The 19,806-nt window shown below is 48.7% G+C and overlaps 1 protein-coding gene across 2 annotated transcripts in view; it reads right to left on the bottom strand.

Moving 5' to 3' along the window:
- The window catches only part of LOC109884257 (cingulin-like protein 1), a 117,814-nt gene that overhangs the window by 17,932 nt on the left and 80,076 nt on the right, over nucleotides 1-19,806 (bottom strand). For both annotated transcript variants that reach the window (XM_031802990.1, XM_031802991.1), the window contains 5 exons: nucleotides 17,674-17,829; nucleotides 17,418-17,525; nucleotides 17,036-17,158; nucleotides 16,748-16,831; nucleotides 14,395-14,499 (listed from right to left, as the gene is read on the bottom strand). In XM_031802990.1, coding sequence (XP_031658850.1) covers nucleotides 14,395-14,499; nucleotides 16,748-16,831; nucleotides 17,036-17,158; nucleotides 17,418-17,525; nucleotides 17,674-17,829 — 576 coding nt within the window. The remainder of the gene's footprint in view (nucleotides 1-14,394; nucleotides 14,500-16,747; nucleotides 16,832-17,035; nucleotides 17,159-17,417; nucleotides 17,526-17,673; nucleotides 17,830-19,806) is intronic.

Below are 19,806 nucleotides of genomic sequence, written 5' to 3'. Positions count from 1 at the left end.
TAACTAACAGGTTTGTGGTAGAATAGGCCCAGCTAACTGAGGTCTGTGGTAGAATAGGCCCAGCTAACTAACATGTCTGTGGTAGAATAGGCCCAGCTAACTAACATGTCTGTGGTAGAATAGGCCCAGCTAACTGACTGGGGTCTGTGGTAGAATAGGCCCAGCTGACTGACTGGGGTCTGTGGTAGAATAGGCCCAGCTGACTGACTGACAGGTCTGTGGTAGAATAGGCCCAGCTAACTGACTGACAGGTCTGTGGTCGAATAGGCCCAGCTAACTGACTGAGGTCTGTGGTTGTATAGGCCCAGCTAACTGACTGAGGTCTGTTGTAGAATGGGCCCAGCTAACTGACTGGGGTCTGTGGTAGAATAGGCCCAGCTAACTGACTGAGGTCTGTGGTAGAATAGGCCCAGCTAACTCAAATCAAATCAAATGTATTTATATAGCCCTTCGTACATCAGCTGATATATCAAAGTGCTGTACAGAAACCCAGCCTAAAACCCCAAACAGCACGCAATGCAGGTGTAGAAGCACGGTGGCTAGGAAAAACTCCCTAGAAAGGCCAAAACCTAGGAAGAAACCTAGAGAGGAACCAGGCTAACTGACTGAGGTCTGTGGTAGAATAGGCCCAGCTAACTGACTGAGGTATGTGGTAGAATAGGCCCAGCTAACTGACTGAGGTCTGTGGTAGTATAGGCCCAGCTAACTGACTGACAGGTCTGTGGTAGAATAGGCCCAGCTAACTGACTGACAGGTCTGTGGTAGAATAGGCCCAGCTAACTAACAGGTCTGTGGTAGAATAGGCCCAGCTAACTAACAGGTCTGTGGTAGAATAGGTCCAGCTAACTAACAGGTCTGTGGTAGAATAGGCCCAGCTAACTGACTGAGGTCTGTGGTAGAATAGGCCCAGCTAACTGAGGTCTGTGGTAGAATAGGCCCAGCTAACTGACTGACAGGTCTGTGGTAGAATAGGCCCAGCTAACTAACAGGTCTGTGGTAGAATAGGCCCAGCTAACTGACTGAGGTCTGTGGTAGAATAGGCCCAGCTAACTAACAGGTCTGTGGTAGAATAGGCCCAGCTAACTGAGGTCTGTGGTAGAATAGGCCCAGCTAACTAACAGGTCTGTGGTAGAATAGGCCCAGCTAACTAACAGGTCTGTGGTAGAATAGGCCCAGCTAACTGACAGGTCTGTGGTAGAATAGGCCCAGCTAACTAACAGGTCTGTGGTAGAATAGGCCCAGCTAACTAACAGGTATGTGGTAGAATAGGCCCAGCTAATTAACAGGTCTTTGGTAGAATAGGCCCAGCTAACTGACAGGTCTGTGGTAGAATAGGCCCAGCTAACTAACAGGTCTGTGGTAGAATAGACCCAGCTAACTGACTGAAGCCTGTGGTAGAATAGGCCCAGCTAACTGAGGTCTGTGGTAGAATAGGCCCAGCTAACTAACAGGTCTGTGGTAGAATAGGCCCAGCTAACTAACAGGTCTGTGGTAGAATAGGCCCAGCTAACTAACAGGTCTGTGGTAGAATAGGCCCAGCTAACTGAGGTCTGTGGTAGAATAGGCCCAGCTAACTAACAGGTCTGTGGTAGAATAGGCCCGGCTAACTGAGGTCTGTGGTAGAATAGGCCCAGCTAACTAACAGGTCTGTGGTAGAATAGGCCCAGCTAACTAACAGGTCTGTGGTAGAATAGGCCCAGCTAACTGAGGTCTGTGGTAGAATAGGCCCAGCTAACTAACAGGTCTGTGGTAGAATAGGCCCAGCTAACTAACAGGTCTGTGGTAGAATAGGCCCAGCTAACTGACAGGTCTGTGGTAGAATAGGCCCAGCTAACTAACAGGTCTGTGGTAGAATAGGCCCAGCTAACTAACAGGTATGTGGTAGAATAGGCCCAGCTAATTAACAGGTCTTTGGTAGAATAGGCCCAGCTAACTAACAGGTCTGTGGTAGAATAGACCCAGCTAACTGACTGAAGCCTGTGGTAGAATAGGCCCAGCTAACTGAGGTCTGTGGTAGAATAGGCCCAGCTAACTAACAGGTCTGTGGTAGAATAGGCCCAGCTAACTAACAGGTCTGTGGTAGAATAGGCCCAGCTAACTAACAGGTCTGTGGTAGAATAGGCCCAGCTAACTGAGGTCTGTGGTAGAATAGGCCCAGCTAACTAACAGGTCTGTGGTAGAATAGGCCCAGCTAACTGAGGTCTGTGGTAGAATAGGCCCAGCTAACTAACAGGTCTGTGGTAGAATAGGCCCAGCTAACTAACAGGTCTGTGGTAGAATAGGTCCAGCTAACTAACAGGTCTGTGGTAGAATAGGCCCAGCTAACTGACTGACAGGTCTGTGGTAGAATAGGCCCAGCTAACTAACAGGTCTGTGGTAGAATAGGCCCAGCTAACTGACTGAGGTCTGTGGTAGAATAGGCCCAGCTAACTAACAGGTCTGTGGTAGAATAGGCCCAGCTAACGGAGGTCTGTGGTAGAATAGGCCCAGCTAACTAACAGGTCTGTGGTAGAATAGGCCCAGCTAACTAACAGGTCTGTGGTAGAATAGGCCCAGCTAACTGACAGGTCTGTGGTAGAATAGGCACAGCTAACTAACAGGTCTGTGGTAGAATAGGCCCAGCTAACTAACAGGTATGTGGTAGAATAGGCCCAGCTAATTAACAGGTCTTTGGTAGAATAGGCCCAGCTAACTGACAGGTCTGTGGTAGAATAGGCCCAGCTAACTAACAGGTCTGTGGTAGAATAGACCCAGCTAACTGACTGAGGCCTGTGGTAGAATAGGCCCAGCTAACTGAGGTCTGTGGTAGAATAGGCCCAGCTAACTAACAGGTCTGTGGTAGAATAGGCCCAGCTAACTAACAGGTCTGTGGTAGAATAGGCCCAGCTAACTAACAGGTCTGTGGTAGAATAGGCCCAGCTAACTGAGGTCTGTGGTAGAATAGGCCCAGCTAACTAACAGGTCTGTGGTCGAATAGGCCCAGCTAACTAACAGGTCTGTGGTAGAATAGGCCCAGCTAACTAACAGGTCTGTGGTAGAATAGGCCCAGCTAACTGAGGTCTGTGGTAGAATAGTCCCAGCTAACTAACAGGTTTGTGGTAGAATAGGCCCAGCTAACTGAGGTCTGTGGTAGAATAGGCCCAGCTAACTAACATGTCTGTGGTAGAATAGGCCCAGCTAACTGACTGGGGTCTGTGGTAGAATAGGCCCAGCTGACTGACTGGGGTCTGTGGTAGAATAGGCCCAGCTGACTGACTGACAGGTCTGTGGTAGAATAGGCCCAGCTAACTGACTGACAGGTCTGTGGTCGAATAGGCCCAGCTAACTGACTGAGGTCTGTGGTTGTATAGGCCCAGCTAACTGACTGAGGTCTGTTGTAGAATGGGCCCAGCTAACTGACTGGGGTCTGTGGTAGAATAGGCCCAGCTAACTGACTGAGGTCTGTGGTAGAATAGGCCCAGCTAACTCAAATCAAATCAAATGTATTTATATAGCCCTTCGTACATCAGCTGATATATCAAAGTGCTGTACAGAAACCCAGCCTAAAACCCCAAACAGCACGCAATGCAGGTGTAGAAGCACGGTGGCTAGGAAAAACTCCCTAGAAAGGCCAAAACCTAGGAAGAAACCTAGAGAGGAACCAGGCTAACTGACTGAGGTCTGTGGTAGAATAGGCCCAGCTAACTGACTGAGGTATGTGGTAGAATAGGCCCAGCTAACTGACTGAGGTCTGTGGTAGTATAGGCCCAGCTAACTGACTGACAGGTCTGTGGTAGAATAGGCCCAGCTAACTGACTGACAGGTCTGTGGTAGAATAGGCCCAGCTAACTGACTGAGGTCTGTGGTAGAACAGGCCCAGCTAACTGACTGACTTAGGTCTGTGGTAGAATAGGCCCAGCTAACTGACTGAGGTCGGTGGTGGAATAGGCCCAGCTAACTGACTGGGGTCTGTGGTGGTATAGGCCCAGCTGACTGACTGAGGTCTGTGGTAGAATAGGCCCAGCTAACTGACAGGTCTGTGGTAGAATAGGCCCAGCTAACTAACAGGTCTGTGGTAGAATAGGCCCAGCTAACTAACAGGTATGTGGTAGAATAGGCCAGCTAACTAACAGGTCTGTGGTAGAATAGGCCCAGCTAACTAACAGGTCTGTGGTAGAATAGGCCCAGCTAACTAACAGGTCTGTGGTAGAATAGGCCCAGCTAACTAACAGGTCTGTGGTAGAATAGACCCAGCTAACTGACTGAGGTCTGTGGTAGAATAGGCCCAGCTAACTGACAGGTCTGTGGTAGAATAGGCCCAGCTAACTGACTGACAGGTCTGTGGTCGAATAGGCCCAGCTAACTGACTGAGGTCTGTGGTTGTATAGGCCCAGCTAATTGACTGAGGTCTGTGGTAGAATAGGCCCAGCTAACTCAAATAAAATAAAATGTATTTATATAGCCCTTCGTACATCAGCTGATATCTCAAAGTGCTGTACAGAAACCCAGCCTAAAACCCCAAACAGCAAGCAATGCAGGTGTAGAAGCACGGTGGCTAGGAAAAACTCCCTAGAAAGGCCAAAACCTAGGAAGAAACCTAGAGAGGAACCAGGCTAACTGACTGAGGTCTGAGGTAGAACAGGCCCAGCTAACTGACTGAGGTATGTGGTAGAATAGGCCCAGCTGACTGACTGACAGGTCTGTGGTAGAATAGGCCCAGCTAACTGACTGACAGGTCTGTGGTAGAACAGGCCCAGCCAACTGACTGACAGGTCTGTGGTAGAATAGGCCCAGCTAACTGACTGAGGTCTGTGGTAGAATAGGCCCAGCTAACTGACTGACAGGTCTGTGGTAGAATAGGCCCAGCTAACTGACTGAGGTCTGTGGTAGAATAGGCCCAGCTAACTGACTGAGGTCTGTGGTAGAATAGGCCCAGCTGACTAACTGAGGTCTGTGGTAGAATAGGCCCAGATAACTGACTGACAGGTCTGTGGTAGAATAGGCCCAGCTAACTAACAGGTCTGTGGTAGAATAGGCCCAGCTAACTAACAGGTATGTGGTAGAATAGGCCCAGCTAATTAACAGGTCTTTGGTAGAATAGGCCCAGCTAACTAACAGGTCTGTGGTAGAATAGACCCAGCTAACTGACTGAAGCCTGTGGTAGAATAGGCCCAGCTAACTGAGGTCTGTGGTAGAATAGGCCCAGCTAACTAACAGGTCTGTGGTAGAATAGGCCCAGCTAACTAACAGGTCTGTGGTAGAATAGGCCCAGCTAACTAACAGGTCTGTGGTAGAATAGGCCCAGCTAACTGAGGTCTGTGGTAGAATAGGCCCAGCTAACTAACAGGTCTGTGGTAGAATAGGCCCAGCTAACTGAGGTCTGTGGTAGAATAGGCCCAGCTAACTAACAGGTCTGTGGTAGAATAGGCCCAGCTAACTAACAGGTCTGTGGTAGAATAGGTCCAGCTAACTAACAGGTCTGTGGTAGAATAGGCCCAGCTAACTGACTGACAGGTCTGTGGTAGAATAGGCCCAGCTAACTAACAGGTCTGTGGTAGAATAGGCCCAGCTAACTGACTGAGGTCTGTGGTAGAATAGGCCCAGCTAACTAACAGGTCTGTGGTAGAATAGGCCCAGCTAACGGAGGTCTGTGGTAGAATAGGCCCAGCTAACTAACAGGTCTGTGGTAGAATAGGCCCAGCTAACTAACAGGTCTGTGGTAGAATAGGCCCAGCTAACTGACAGGTCTGTGGTAGAATAGGCACAGCTAACTAACAGGTCTGTGGTAGAATAGGCCCAGCTAACTAACAGGTATGTGGTAGAATAGGCCCAGCTAATTAACAGGTCTTTGGTAGAATAGGCCCAGATAACTGACAGGTCTGTGGTAGAATAGGCCCAGCTAACTAACAGGTCTGTGGTAGAATAGACCCAGCTAACTGACTGAGGCCTGTGGTAGAATAGGCCCAGCTAACTGAGGTCTGTGGTAGAATAGGCCCAGCTAACTAACAGGTCTGTGGTAGAATAGGCCCAGCTAACTAACAGGTCTGTGGTAGAATAGGCCCAGCTAACTGACTGGGGTCTGTGGTAGAATAGGCCCAGCTGACTGACTGGGGTCTGTGGTAGAATAGGCCCAGCTGACTGACTGACAGGTCTGTGGTAGAATAGGCCCAGCTAACTGACTGACAGGTCTGTGGTCGAATAGGCCCAGCTAACTGACTGAGGTCTGTGGTTGTATAGGCCCAGCTAACTGACTGAGGTCTGTTGTAGAATGGGCCCAGCTAACTGACTGGGGTCTGTGGTAGAATAGGCCCAGCTAACTGACTGAGGTCTGTGGTAGAATAGGCCCAGCTAACTCAAATCAAATCAAATGTATTTATATAGCCCTTCGTACATCAGCTGATATATCAAAGTGCTGTACAGAAACCCAGCCTAAAACCCCAAACAGCACGCAATGCAGGTGTAGAAGCACGGTGGCTAGGAAAAACTCCCTAGAAAGGCCAAAACCTAGGAAGAAACCTAGAGAGGAACCAGGCTAACTGACTGAGGTCTGTGGTAGAATAGGCCCAGCTAACTGACTGAGGTATGTGGTAGAATAGGCCCAGCTAACTGACTGAGGTCTGTGGTAGTATAGGCCCAGCTAACTGACTGACAGGTCTGTGGTAGAATAGGCCCAGCTAACTGACTGACAGGTCTGTGGTAGAATAGGCCCAGCTAACTGACTGAGGTCTGTGGTAGAACAGGCCCAGCTAACTGACTGACTTAGGTCTGTGGTAGAATAGGCCCAGCTAACTGACTGAGGTCGGTGGTGGAATAGGCCCAGCTAACTGACTGGGGTCTGTGGTGGTATAGGCCCAGCTGACTGACTGAGGTCTGTGGTAGAATAGGCCCAGCTAACTGACAGGTCTGTGGTAGAATAGGCCCAGCTAACTAACAGGTCTGTGGTAGAATAGGCCCAGCTAACTAACAGGTATGTGGTAGAATAGGCCCAGCTAACTAACAGGTCTGTGGTAGAATAGGCCCAGCTAACTGACAGGTCTGTGGTAGAATAGGCCCAGCTAACTAACAGGTCTGTGGTAGAATAGGCCCAGCTAACTAACAGGTCTGTGGTAGAATAGACCCAGCTAACTGACTGAGGTCTGTGGTAGAATAGGCCCAGCTAACTGACAGGTCTGTGGTAGAATAGGCCCAGCTAACTGACTGACAGGTCTGTGGTCGAATAGGCCCAGCTAACTGACTGAGGTCTGTGGTTGTATAGGCCCAGCTAATTGACTGAGGTCTGTGGTAGAATAGGCCCAGCTAACTCAAATAAAATAAAATGTATTTATATAGCCCTTCGTACATCAGCTGATATCTCAAAGTGCTGTACAGAAACCCAGCCTAAAACCCCAAACAGCAAGCAATGCAGGTGTAGAAGCACGGTGGCTAGGAAAAACTCCCTAGAAAGGCCAAAACCTAGGAAGAAACCTAGAGAGGAACCAGGCTAACTGACTGAGGTCTGAGGTAGAACAGGCCCAGCTAACTGACTGAGGTATGTGGTAGAATAGGCCCAGCTGACTGACTGACAGGTCTGTGGTAGAATAGGCCCAGCTAACTGACTGACAGGTCTGTGGTAGAACAGGCCCAGCCAACTGACTGACAGGTCTGTGGTAGAATAGGCCCAGCTAACTGACTGAGGTCTGTGGTAGAATAGGCCCAGCTAACTGACTGACAGGTCTGTGGTAGAATAGGCCCAGCTAACTGACTGAGGTCTGTGGTAGAATAGGCCCAGCTAACTGACTGAGGTCTGTGGTAGAATAGGCCCAGCTGACTAACTGAGGTCTGTGGTAGAATAGGCCCAGATAACTGACTGACAGGTCTGTGGTAGAATAGGCCCAGCTAACTAACAGGTCTGTGGTAGAATAGGCCCAGCTAACTAACAGGTATGTGGTAGAATAGGCCCAGCTAATTAACAGGTCTTTGGTAGAATAGGCCCAGCTAACTAACAGGTCTGTGGTAGAATAGACCCAGCTAACTGACTGAAGCCTGTGGTAGAATAGGCCCAGCTAACTGAGGTCTGTGGTAGAATAGGCCCAGCTAACTAACAGGTCTGTGGTAGAATAGGCCCAGCTAACTAACAGGTCTGTGGTAGAATAGGCCCAGCTAACTAACAGGTCTGTGGTAGAATAGGCCCAGCTAACTGAGGTCTGTGGTAGAATAGGCCCAGCTAACTAACAGGTCTGTGGTAGAATAGGCCCAGCTAACTGAGGTCTGTGGTAGAATAGGCCCAGCTAACTAACAGGTCTGTGGTAGAATAGGCCCAGCTAACTAACAGGTCTGTGGTAGAATAGGTCCAGCTAACTAACAGGTCTGTGGTAGAATAGGCCCAGCTAACTGACTGACAGGTCTGTGGTAGAATAGGCCCAGCTAACTAACAGGTCTGTGGTAGAATAGGCCCAGCTAACTGACTGAGGTCTGTGGTAGAATAGGCCCAGCTAACTAACAGGTCTGTGGTAGAATAGGCCCAGCTAACGGAGGTCTGTGGTAGAATAGGCCCAGCTAACTAACAGGTCTGTGGTAGAATAGGCCCAGCTAACTAACAGGTCTGTGGTAGAATAGGCCCAGCTAACTGACAGGTCTGTGGTAGAATAGGCACAGCTAACTAACAGGTCTGTGGTAGAATAGGCCCAGCTAACTAACAGGTATGTGGTAGAATAGGCCCAGCTAATTAACAGGTCTTTGGTAGAATAGGCCCAGATAACTGACAGGTCTGTGGTAGAATAGGCCCAGCTAACTAACAGGTCTGTGGTAGAATAGACCCAGCTAACTGACTGAGGCCTGTGGTAGAATAGGCCCAGCTAACTGAGGTCTGTGGTAGAATAGGCCCAGCTAACTAACAGGTCTGTGGTAGAATAGGCCCAGCTAACTAACAGGTCTGTGGTAGAATAGGCCCAGCTAACTGACTGGGGTCTGTGGTAGAATAGGCCCAGCTGACTGACTGGGGTCTGTGGTAGAATAGGCCCAGCTGACTGACTGACAGGTCTGTGGTAGAATAGGCCCAGCTAACTGACTGACAGGTCTGTGGTCGAATAGGCCCAGCTAACTGACTGAGGTCTGTGGTTGTATAGGCCCAGCTAACTGACTGAGGTCTGTTGTAGAATGGGCCCAGCTAACTGACTGGGGTCTGTGGTAGAATAGGCCCAGCTAACTGACTGAGGTCTGTGGTAGAATAGGCCCAGCTAACTCAAATCAAATCAAATGTATTTATATAGCCCTTCGTACATCAGCTGATATATCAAAGTGCTGTACAGAAACCCAGCCTAAAACCCCAAACAGCACGCAATGCAGGTGTAGAAGCACGGTGGCTAGGAAAAACTCCCTAGAAAGGCCAAAACCTAGGAAGAAACCTAGAGAGGAACCAGGCTAACTGACTGAGGTCTGTGGTAGAATAGGCCCAGCTAACTGACTGAGGTATGTGGTAGAATAGGCCCAGCTAACTGACTGAGGTCTGTGGTAGTATAGGCCCAGCTAACTGACTGACAGGTCTGTGGTAGAATAGGCCCAGCTAACTGACTGACAGGTCTGTGGTAGAATAGGCCCAGCTAACTGACTGAGGTCTGTGGTAGAACAGGCCCAGCTAACTGACTGACTTAGGTCTGTGGTAGAATAGGCCCAGCTAACTGACTGAGGTCGGTGGTGGAATAGGCCCAGCTAACTGACTGGGGTCTGTGGTGGTATAGGCCCAGCTGACTGACTGAGGTCTGTGGTAGAATAGGCCCAGCTAACTGACAGGTCTGTGGTAGAATAGGCCCAGCTAACTAACAGGTCTGTGGTAGAATAGGCCCAGCTAACTAACAGGTATGTGGTAGAATAGGCCCAGCTAACTAACAGGTCTGTGGTAGAATAGGCCCAGCTAACTGACAGGTCTGTGGTAGAATAGGCCCAGCTAACTAACAGGTCTGTGGTAGAATAGGCCCAGCTAACTAACAGGTCTGTGGTAGAATAGACCCAGCTAACTGACTGAGGTCTGTGGTAGAATAGGCCCAGCTAACTGACAGGTCTGTGGTAGAATAGGCCCAGCTAACTGACTGACAGGTCTGTGGTCGAATAGGCCCAGCTAACTGACTGAGGTCTGTGGTTGTATAGGCCCAGCTAATTGACTGAGGTCTGTGGTAGAATAGGCCCAGCTAACTCAAATAAAATAAAATGTATTTATATAGCCCTTCGTACATCAGCTGATATCTCAAAGTGCTGTACAGAAACCCAGCCTAAAACCCCAAACAGCAAGCAATGCAGGTGTAGAAGCACGGTGGCTAGGAAAAACTCCCTAGAAAGGCCAAAACCTAGGAAGAAACCTAGAGAGGAACCAGGCTAACTGACTGAGGTCTGAGGTAGAACAGGCCCAGCTAACTGACTGAGGTATGTGGTAGAATAGGCCCAGCTGACTGACTGACAGGTCTGTGGTAGAATAGGCCCAGCTAACTGACTGACAGGTCTGTGGTAGAACAGGCCCAGCCAACTGACTGACAGGTCTGTGGTAGAATAGGCCCAGCTAACTGACTGAGGTCTGTGGTAGAATAGGCCCAGCTAACTGACTGACAGGTCTGTGGTAGAATAGGCCCAGCTAACTGACTGAGGTCTGTGGTAGAATAGGCCCAGCTAACTGACTGAGGTCTGTGGTAGAATAGGCCCAGCTGACTAACTGAGGTCTGTGGTAGAATAGGCCCAGATAACTGACTGACAGGTCTGTGGTAGAATAGGCCCAGCTAACTAACAGGTCTGTGGTAGAATAGGCCCAGCTAACTAACAGGTATGTGGTAGAATAGGCCCAGCTAATTAACAGGTCTTTGGTAGAATAGGCCCAGCTAACTAACAGGTCTGTGGTAGAATAGACCCAGCTAACTGACTGAAGCCTGTGGTAGAATAGGCCCAGCTAACTGAGGTCTGTGGTAGAATAGGCCCAGCTAACTAACAGGTCTGTGGTAGAATAGGCCCAGCTAACTAACAGGTCTGTGGTAGAATAGGCCCAGCTAACTAACAGGTCTGTGGTAGAATAGGCCCAGCTAACTGAGGTCTGTGGTAGAATAGGCCCAGCTAACTAACAGGTCTGTGGTAGAATAGGCCCAGCTAACTGAGGTCTGTGGTAGAATAGGCCCAGCTAACTAACAGGTCTGTGGTAGAATAGGCCCAGCTAACTAACAGGTCTGTGGTAGAATAGGTCCAGCTAACTAACAGGTCTGTGGTAGAATAGGCCCAGCTAACTGACTGACAGGTCTGTGGTAGAATAGGCCCAGCTAACTAACAGGTCTGTGGTAGAATAGGCCCAGCTAACTGACTGAGGTCTGTGGTAGAATAGGCCCAGCTAACTAACAGGTCTGTGGTAGAATAGGCCCAGCTAACGGAGGTCTGTGGTAGAATAGGCCCAGCTAACTAACAGGTCTGTGGTAGAATAGGCCCAGCTAACTAACAGGTCTGTGGTAGAATAGGCCCAGCTAACTGACAGGTCTGTGGTAGAATAGGCACAGCTAACTAACAGGTCTGTGGTAGAATAGGCCCAGCTAACTAACAGGTATGTGGTAGAATAGGCCCAGCTAATTAACAGGTCTTTGGTAGAATAGGCCCAGATAACTGACAGGTCTGTGGTAGAATAGGCCCAGCTAACTAACAGGTCTGTGGTAGAATAGACCCAGCTAACTGACTGAGGCCTGTGGTAGAATAGGCCCAGCTAACTGAGGTCTGTGGTAGAATAGGCCCAGCTAACTAACAGGTCTGTGGTAGAATAGGCCCAGCTAACTAACAGGTCTGTGGTAGAATAGGCCCAGCTAACTAACAGGTCTGTGGTAGAATAGGCCCAGCTAACTGAGGTCTGTGGTAGAATAGGCCCAGCTAACTAACAGGTCTGTGGTCGAATAGGCCCAGCTAACTAACAGGTCTGTGGTAGAATAGGCCCAGCTAACTAACAGGTCTGTGGTAGAATAGGCCCAGCTAACTGAGGTCTGTGGTAGAATAGTCCCAGCTAACTAACAGGTTTGTGGTAGAATAGGCCCAGCTAACTGAGGTCTGTGGTAGAATAGGCCCAGCTAACTAACATGTCTGTGGTAGAATAGGCCCAGCTAACTGACTGGGGTCTGTGGTAGAATAGGCCCAGCTGACTGACTGGGGTCTGTGGTAGAATAGGCCCAGCTGACTGACTGACAGGTCTGTGGTAGAATAGGCCCAGCTAACTGACTGACAGGTCTGTGGTCGAATAGGCCCAGCTAACTGACTGAGGTCTGTGGTTGTATAGGCCCAGCTAACTGACTGAGGTCTGTTGTAGAATGGGCCCAGCTAACTGACTGGGGTCTGTGGTAGAATAGGCCCAGCTAACTGACTGAGGTCTGTGGTAGAATAGGCCCAGCTAACTCAAATCAAATCAAATGTATTTATATAGCCCTTCGTACATCAGCTGATATATCAAAGTGCTGTACAGAAACCCAGCCTAAAACCCCAAACAGCACGCAATGCAGGTGTAGAAGCACGGTGGCTAGGAAAAACTCCCTAGAAAGGCCAAAACCTAGGAAGAAACCTAGAGAGGAACCAGGCTAACTGACTGAGGTCTGTGGTAGAATAGGCCCAGCTAACTGACTGAGGTATGTGGTAGAATAGGCCCAGCTAACTGACTGAGGTCTGTGGTAGTATAGGCCCAGCTAACTGACTGACAGGTCTGTGGTAGAATAGGCCCAGCTAACTGACTGACAGGTCTGTGGTAGAATAGGCCCAGCTAACTGACTGAGGTCTGTGGTAGAACAGGCCCAGCTAACTGACTGACTTAGGTCTGTGGTAGAATAGGCCCAGCTAACTGACTGAGGTCGGTGGTGGAATAGGCCCAGCTAACTGACTGGGGTCTGTGGTGGTATAGGCCCAGCTGACTGACTGAGGTCTGTGGTAGAATAGGCCCAGCTAACTGACAGGTCTGTGGTAGAATAGGCCCAGCTAACTAACAGGTCTGTGGTAGAATAGGCCCAGCTAACTAACAGGTATGTGGTAGAATAGGCCCAGCTAACTAACAGGTCTGTGGTAGAATAGGCCCAGCTAACTGACAGGTCTGTGGTAGAATAGGCCCAGCTAACTAACAGGTCTGTGGTAGAATAGGCCCAGCTAACTAACAGGTCTGTGGTAGAATAGACCCAGCTAACTGACTGAGGTCTGTGGTAGAATAGGCCCAGCTAACTGACAGGTCTGTGGTAGAATAGGCCCAGCTAACTGACTGACAGGTCTGTGGTCGAATAGGCCCAGCTAACTGACTGAGGTCTGTGGTTGTATAGGCCCAGCTAATTGACTGAGGTCTGTGGTAGAATAGGCCCAGCTAACTCAAATAAAATAAAATGTATTTATATAGCCCTTCGTACATCAGCTGATATCTCAAAGTGCTGTACAGAAACCCAGCCTAAAACCCCAAACAGCAAGCAATGCAGGTGTAGAAGCACGGTGGCTAGGAAAAACTCCCTAGAAAGGCCAAAACCTAGGAAGAAACCTAGAGAGGAACCAGGCTAACTGACTGAGGTCTGAGGTAGAACAGGCCCAGCTAACTGACTGAGGTATGTGGTAGAATAGGCCCAGCTGACTGACTGACAGGTCTGTGGTAGAATAGGCCCAGCTAACTGACTGACAGGTCTGTGGTAGAACAGGCCCAGCCAACTGACTGACAGGTCTGTGGTAGAATAGGCCCAGCTAACTGACTGAGGTCTGTGGTAGAATAGGCCCAGCTAACTGACTGACAGGTCTGTGGTAGAATAGGCCCAGCTAACTGACTGAGGTCTGTGGTAGAATAGGCCCAGCTAACTGACTGAGGTCTGTGGTAGAATAGGCCCAGCTGACTAACTGAGGTCTGTGGTAGAATAGGCCCAGATAACTGACTGACAGGTCTGTGGTAGAATAGGCCCAGATAACTGACTGAGGTATGTGGTAGAATAGGCCCAGCTAACTGACTGAGGTCTGTGGTAGAATAGGCCCAGATAACTGACTGAGGTCTGTGGTAGAATAGGCCCAGCTAACTGACAGGTTTGTGGTAGAATAGGCCCAGCTAACTGACTGACAGGTCTGTGGTGGAATAGGCCCAGCTGACTGACAGGTCTGTGGTAGAATAGGTCCAGCTAACTGACTGACAGGTCTGTGGTAGAATAGGCCCAGCTAACTGACTGACAGGTCTGTGGTAGAATAGGCCCAGCTAACTGACTGACAGGTCTGTGGTAGAATACGCCCAGCTAACTGACTGACAGGTCTGTGGTGGAATAGGTCCAGCTAACTGACTGACAGGTCTGTGGTAGAATAGGCCCAGCTGACTGACAGGTCTGTGGTAGAATAGGTCCAGCTAACTGACTGACAGGTCTGTGGTAGAATAGGCCCAGCTGACTGACAGGTCTGTGGTGGAATCTGATTATGGAGAAGCCTATACTGTACCTCAGCGACCTGTATCTTATTCTTCAGAGACTGCTGCAGGAAGTTGAAGGCGTATTCCTGAGTGTTGGCCTCCACCATCTGGGCCCTGGCCTCGGTCAGCTCCGTCTGGAGGAAACATAAAGGAGATCAGCTCTCTAGAGACATCCTCTGTGTTTCAACACTGAGATATTAGTGGTTGTGTTTTCTATCTGGAAAGAAATGAAAGTAGGAGCTTGTGTGTTGGGAGATGATCCTTCTATCCAGCTCTATGGCTCAGCAAGATGAACACAGTGTAGTTTATGTGTAGTCCAGATGAACACAGTGTAGTTTATGTGTAGTCCAGATGAACACAGTGTAGTTTATGTGTAGTCCAGATGAACACAGTGTAGTTTCTGTGTTGTCCAGATGAACACAGTGTAGTTTATGTGTAGTCCAGATGAACACAGTGTAGTTTCTGTGTTGTCCAGATGAACACAGTGTAGTTTCTGTGTAGTCCAATCCAGATGAACACAGTGTAGTTTATGTGTAGTCCAGATGAACACAGTGTAGTTTATGTGTAGTCCAGATGAACACAGTGTAGTTTATGTGTAGTCCAGATGAACACAGTGTAGTTTCTGTGTTGTCCAGATGAACACAGTGTAGTTTCTGTGTAGTTCAGATGAACACAGTGTAGTTTCTGTGTAGTCCAGATGAACACAGTGTAGTTTCTGTGTTGTCCAGATGAACACAGTGTAGTTTCTGTGTAGTCCAGATGAACACAGTGTAGTTTATGTGTAGTCCAGATGAACACAGTGTAGTTTATGTGTTGTCCAGATGAACACAGTGTAGTTTCTGTGTAGTCCAGATGAACACAGTGTAGTTTATGTGTTGTCCAGATGAACACAGTGTAGTTTCTGTGTAGTCCAGATGAACAATAGTGTAATTTCTGTGTAGTCCAGATGAACACAGTGTAGTTTCTGTGTAGTCCAGTCCAGATTAAAATAGTGTAGTTTCTGTCTAGTCCAGTCCAGATGAACACAGTGTAGTTTGTGTAGTCCAGATTAAAATAGTGTAGTTTCTGTGTAGTCCAGTCCAGATGAACACAGTGTAGTTTCTGTGTAGTCCAGTCCAGAAGAACACAGTGTAGTTTCTGTGTAGTCCAGTCCAGATTAAAATAGTGTAGTTTCTGTGTAGTCCAGTCCAGAAGAGCACAGTGTAGTTTATGTGTAGTCCAGTCCAGATGAACACAGTGTAGTTTCTGTGTAGTCCAGTCCAGATGAACACAGTGTAGTTTCTGTGTAGTCCAGTCAAGATGAACACAGTGTAGTTTCTGTGTAGTCTCAGCAAGATGAACACAGTGTAGTTTCTGTGTAGTCCAGTCCAGATGAACACAGTGTAGTTTCTGTGTAGTCCAGTCCAGATGAACACAGTGTAGTTTCTGTGTAGTCTCAGCAAGATGAACACAGTGTAGTTTCTGTGTAGTCCAGTCCAGATGAACACAGTGTAGTTTATGTGTAGTCCAGATTAAAATAGTGTAGTTTCTGTGTAGTCCAGTCCAGATGAACACAGTGTAGTTTCTGTGTAGTCCAGTCCAACTGAACACAGTGTAGTTTCTGAGTGGTCCAGTTCAGATTAAAATAGTATAGTATGTGTAGTCCAGTCCAGATGAACACAGTGTAGTTTCTGTGTAGTCCAGTCCAGATTAAAATAGTGTAGTTTCTGTGTAGTCCAGTCCAGATGAACACAGTCTAGTTTCTGTGTAGTCCAGTCCAGATTAAAATAGTGTAATTTCTGTGTAGTCCAGTCCAACTGAACAATAGTGTAGTTTCTGTGTAGTCCAGTCCAGATGAACACAGTGTAGTTTCTGTGTAGTCCAGTCCAACTGAACAATAGTGTAGTTTATGTGTAGTGTAGTCCAGTCCAGATTAAAATAGTGTAGTTTCTGTGTAGTCCAGTCCAGGTGAACACAGTGTAGTTTCTGTGTAGTCCAGTCCAGATGAACACAGTGTAGTTTCTGTGTAGTCCAGTCCAGATGAACACAGTGTAGTTTCTGTGTAGTCCAGTCCAGATGAACACAGTGTAGGTTCTGTGTAGTCCAGTCCAGATGAACACAGTGTAGTTTCTGTGTAGTCCAGTCCAGATTAAAATAGTGTAGTTTCTGTGTAGTCCAGTCCAGATGAACACAGTGTAGGCTCTGTGTAGTTCAGTCCAGATTAAAATAGTGTAGTTTCTGTGTAGTCCAGTCCAGGTGAACACAGTGTAGTTTCTGTGTAGTCCAGTCCAGGTGGAAATAGTGTAGTTTCTGTGTAGTTCAGTCCAGATTAAAATAGTGTAGTTTCTGTGTAGTCCAGTCCAGATGAACACAGTGTAGTTTCTGTGTAGTCCAGAAGCCTACCTCCATAACTTTGAAGCGTTCCGTCATGGCCGTGTTGTCTCTCTCCAGCTCTACCATCCTCATCCTCATCCTGTTCATCTCCGTCTTGGATTGATAAGGAGACAGGACATTACGTTAGCTTCAGAAACCTCTTTACTAGTCTGTTTGTGCCATCGTGCCACTCCTTTCCATGACAAGGAGTGGTATCAAGGCACAAACAGACTAGTACCCAGGCAACATCTTTACTCAGATCAAACCAGATATGTTACACAGAGCATTCTGGGTATTGTAGTCCATCATGCTACACACCTGCAGGGTACTGTTGGTTCTGAGAAGGTCCTCGTTGTTCACCAACAGGCCTCTCATCTCCAACCTGATCTGGTTCCTCTCCTTGTCCATCTCTATGCTCTCTGCCTCCAGGAACTGGTTCCTCTGTGGAAGGAAGGGGGACACGGAGAGAGAGAGTGTGAGTGAGTGAGTGAGTGAGTGAGTGAGTGAGTGAGTGAGTGAGTGACTGAGTGAGTGAGTGACTGAGTGAGTGACTGAGTGACTGAGTGAGTGACTGAGTGAGTGACTGAGTGATTGACTGAGTGACTGACTGACTGAGTGAATGACTGACTGAGTGAGTGAGTGAGTGACTGACTGACTGAGAGAGTGAGAGAGCGAGCGAGCGAGAGTCTTCATACTGCACCTTCTGACAGGCATCCATCTGTCTGGTCAGCTCCTCGATGTAGTCTCTCTTGCTGGGCATAGCAACAGGCGACACTGTGGACCGTATGGGGAGTTGGCTTGGCATCACCTGGAAGACCCAAGGGTCAGTCATACAGATGTACACTATAGTAGTACCGCTATTAGATATATTATGAGCCTTTATAATGTGTCAAAAGGCATAGAAATATGTTACTGAGATTGTTATTTAACCCCGTATTATCGCTCCGCCCACTCACCGGCTGGTCCCGCCTCCTGAGAGAGTCGAAGGTTGAGAAGCGCGCACGTGAGGAGGTCGCAGCCGAGGTGAAGGAGAGCACAGGGCTGCTACTTCTGCTGTTGTAGCTGTTGAACAGGTTCAGCTCTGACGTGGCTGGAGACATCACCTCCTGCATCTAATGGAGAGAGAGAAAAGAAGAGGGGGGGGGAACGGAGCCAACAGGGAGAGGGGAAGAGAGAGAACAGGGAGGGGAACGGAGCCAACAGGGAGAGGGGAAGAGAGAGAACAGGCAGGGGAACGGAGCCAACAGGGAGAGGGGAAGGGAAGAGAGAGAACAGGGAGGGGAACGGAGCCAACAGGGAGAGGGGAAGAGAGAGAACAGGGAGGGGAACGGAGCCAACAGGGAGAGGGGAAGAGAGAGAACAGGGAGGGGAACGGAGCCAACAGGGAGAGGGGAAGAGAGAGAACAGGGAGGGGAACGGAGCCAACAGGGAGAGGGGAAGAGAGAGAACAGGGAGAGGGGAAGGGAAGGGAGAGAACAGGGAGAGGGGAAGGGAAGGGAGAGAACAGGGAGGGGAGGGAGAGAACAGGGAGGGAAGAGAGAGAACAGGGAGAGGGGAAGGGAAGGGAGAGAACAGGGAGAGGGGAAGGGAAGGGAGAGAACAGGGAGGGGAGGGAGAGAACAGGGAGGGAAGAGAGAGAACAGGGAGAGGGGAGGGGAAAGGAAGGAAGGAAGGAAAGAAGGAAGGAAGGAAGGAAGGAAGGAAGGAAGGAAGGAAGGAAGGAAGGAAGGAAGGAAGGAAGGAAGGAAGGAAGGAAGGAAGGAAGGAAGGAAGGAAGGAAGGAAGGAAGGAAGAGGGACCGGGAGAGGGGAGAGGGAGGGAGCCGGGAGGGGAGATGGATGGAGAGAACAGGGAGAGGGGAGATGGAGGTAGCCGAGAGGGGAGGGAGCAGAGAGGGAGAGGGGAGATGGATGGAGAGAACAGGGAGAGGGGAGGGAGCCGAGAGGGGAGGTGAGAAGAATGGAGAGAACAGGGAGAGGGGAGGGGAGATGGATAGAGAGAACAGGGAGAGAGGAGGGGAGATGGATGGAGAGAACAGGGAGAGAGGAGGGGAGATGGATGGATAGACCAGGGAGAGGGGAGAGGGAGGGAGACGGGAGATGGATAGAGAGGGGAGATGGATAGAGAGAGGAAAAATAGAAAAAGGTAGTCAAACTGAGATAAATGGGATTTACAATAATATTCAGTGCCTTGCAAAAGTATTCATCCCCCTTGGTGTTTTTCCTATTTTGTTGCATTACAACCTGTAATTTAAATGGATTTTTATTTGGATTTCATGTAAATGGACATAAACAGAAAATAGTCCAAATTGGTGAAGTGAAATTAAAAAATTTTACTTGTTTAAAAAAATAAAAAATAAGAATTCTTAACAGAAAAGTGTTTGCGTGCATATGTATTCACCCCCTTTGTTATGAAGCCTCTAAATAAGATCTGGTGCAACCAATTACCTTCAGAAGTCACATAATTAGTTAAATAAAGTCCACCTGAGAGCGATCTAAGTGTCACATGATCTGCTCTGAGCTGTTCTGAAAGGCCCCAGAGTCTGCAACACCACTAAGCAAGTGGCACTATGAAGACCAAGGAGCTCTCCAAACAGGCCAGGGACAAAGTTGTGGAGAAGTCCAGCTCAGGGTTGGGTTATAAAAAAATATCCAAAACTTTGACAATCCCACGGAGCACCATTAAATCCATTATTTAAAAAATGGAAAGAATACGGCACCACACACAAACCTGCCAAGAGAGGCCTGCGCACCAAAACTCACAGACCAGGCAAGGAGGGCATTAATCAGAGAGACAACAAAGAGACCGAAGATAACCCTGAAGGAGCTGCAAAGCTCCACAGTGGAGATTGGAGTAGCTGTCCATAGGACCACTTTAAGCCGTAACACTCCACAGAGCTGGGCTTTACTGAAGAGTGTCTGTCCATAGGACCACTTTAAGCCTCCACAGAGCTGGGCTTTACAGAAGAGTGGCCAGAAAAAAGCCATAGCTTAAAGAAGAAAATAAGCAAACATGTTTGTTGTTCGCCAAAAGGCATGTAGGAGACTCCCCAAACACATGGAAGAAGGTACTCTGGTCAGATGAGACTC

The sequence above is a fragment of the Oncorhynchus kisutch genome, linkage group LG23 (genome assembly GCF_002021735.2).
Source record: "Oncorhynchus kisutch isolate 150728-3 linkage group LG23, Okis_V2, whole genome shotgun sequence".
NCBI classification, from domain to species: domain Eukaryota; kingdom Metazoa; phylum Chordata; class Actinopteri; order Salmoniformes; family Salmonidae; genus Oncorhynchus; species Oncorhynchus kisutch.
This window is presented reverse-complemented; position numbering and strand designations above follow the sequence as displayed.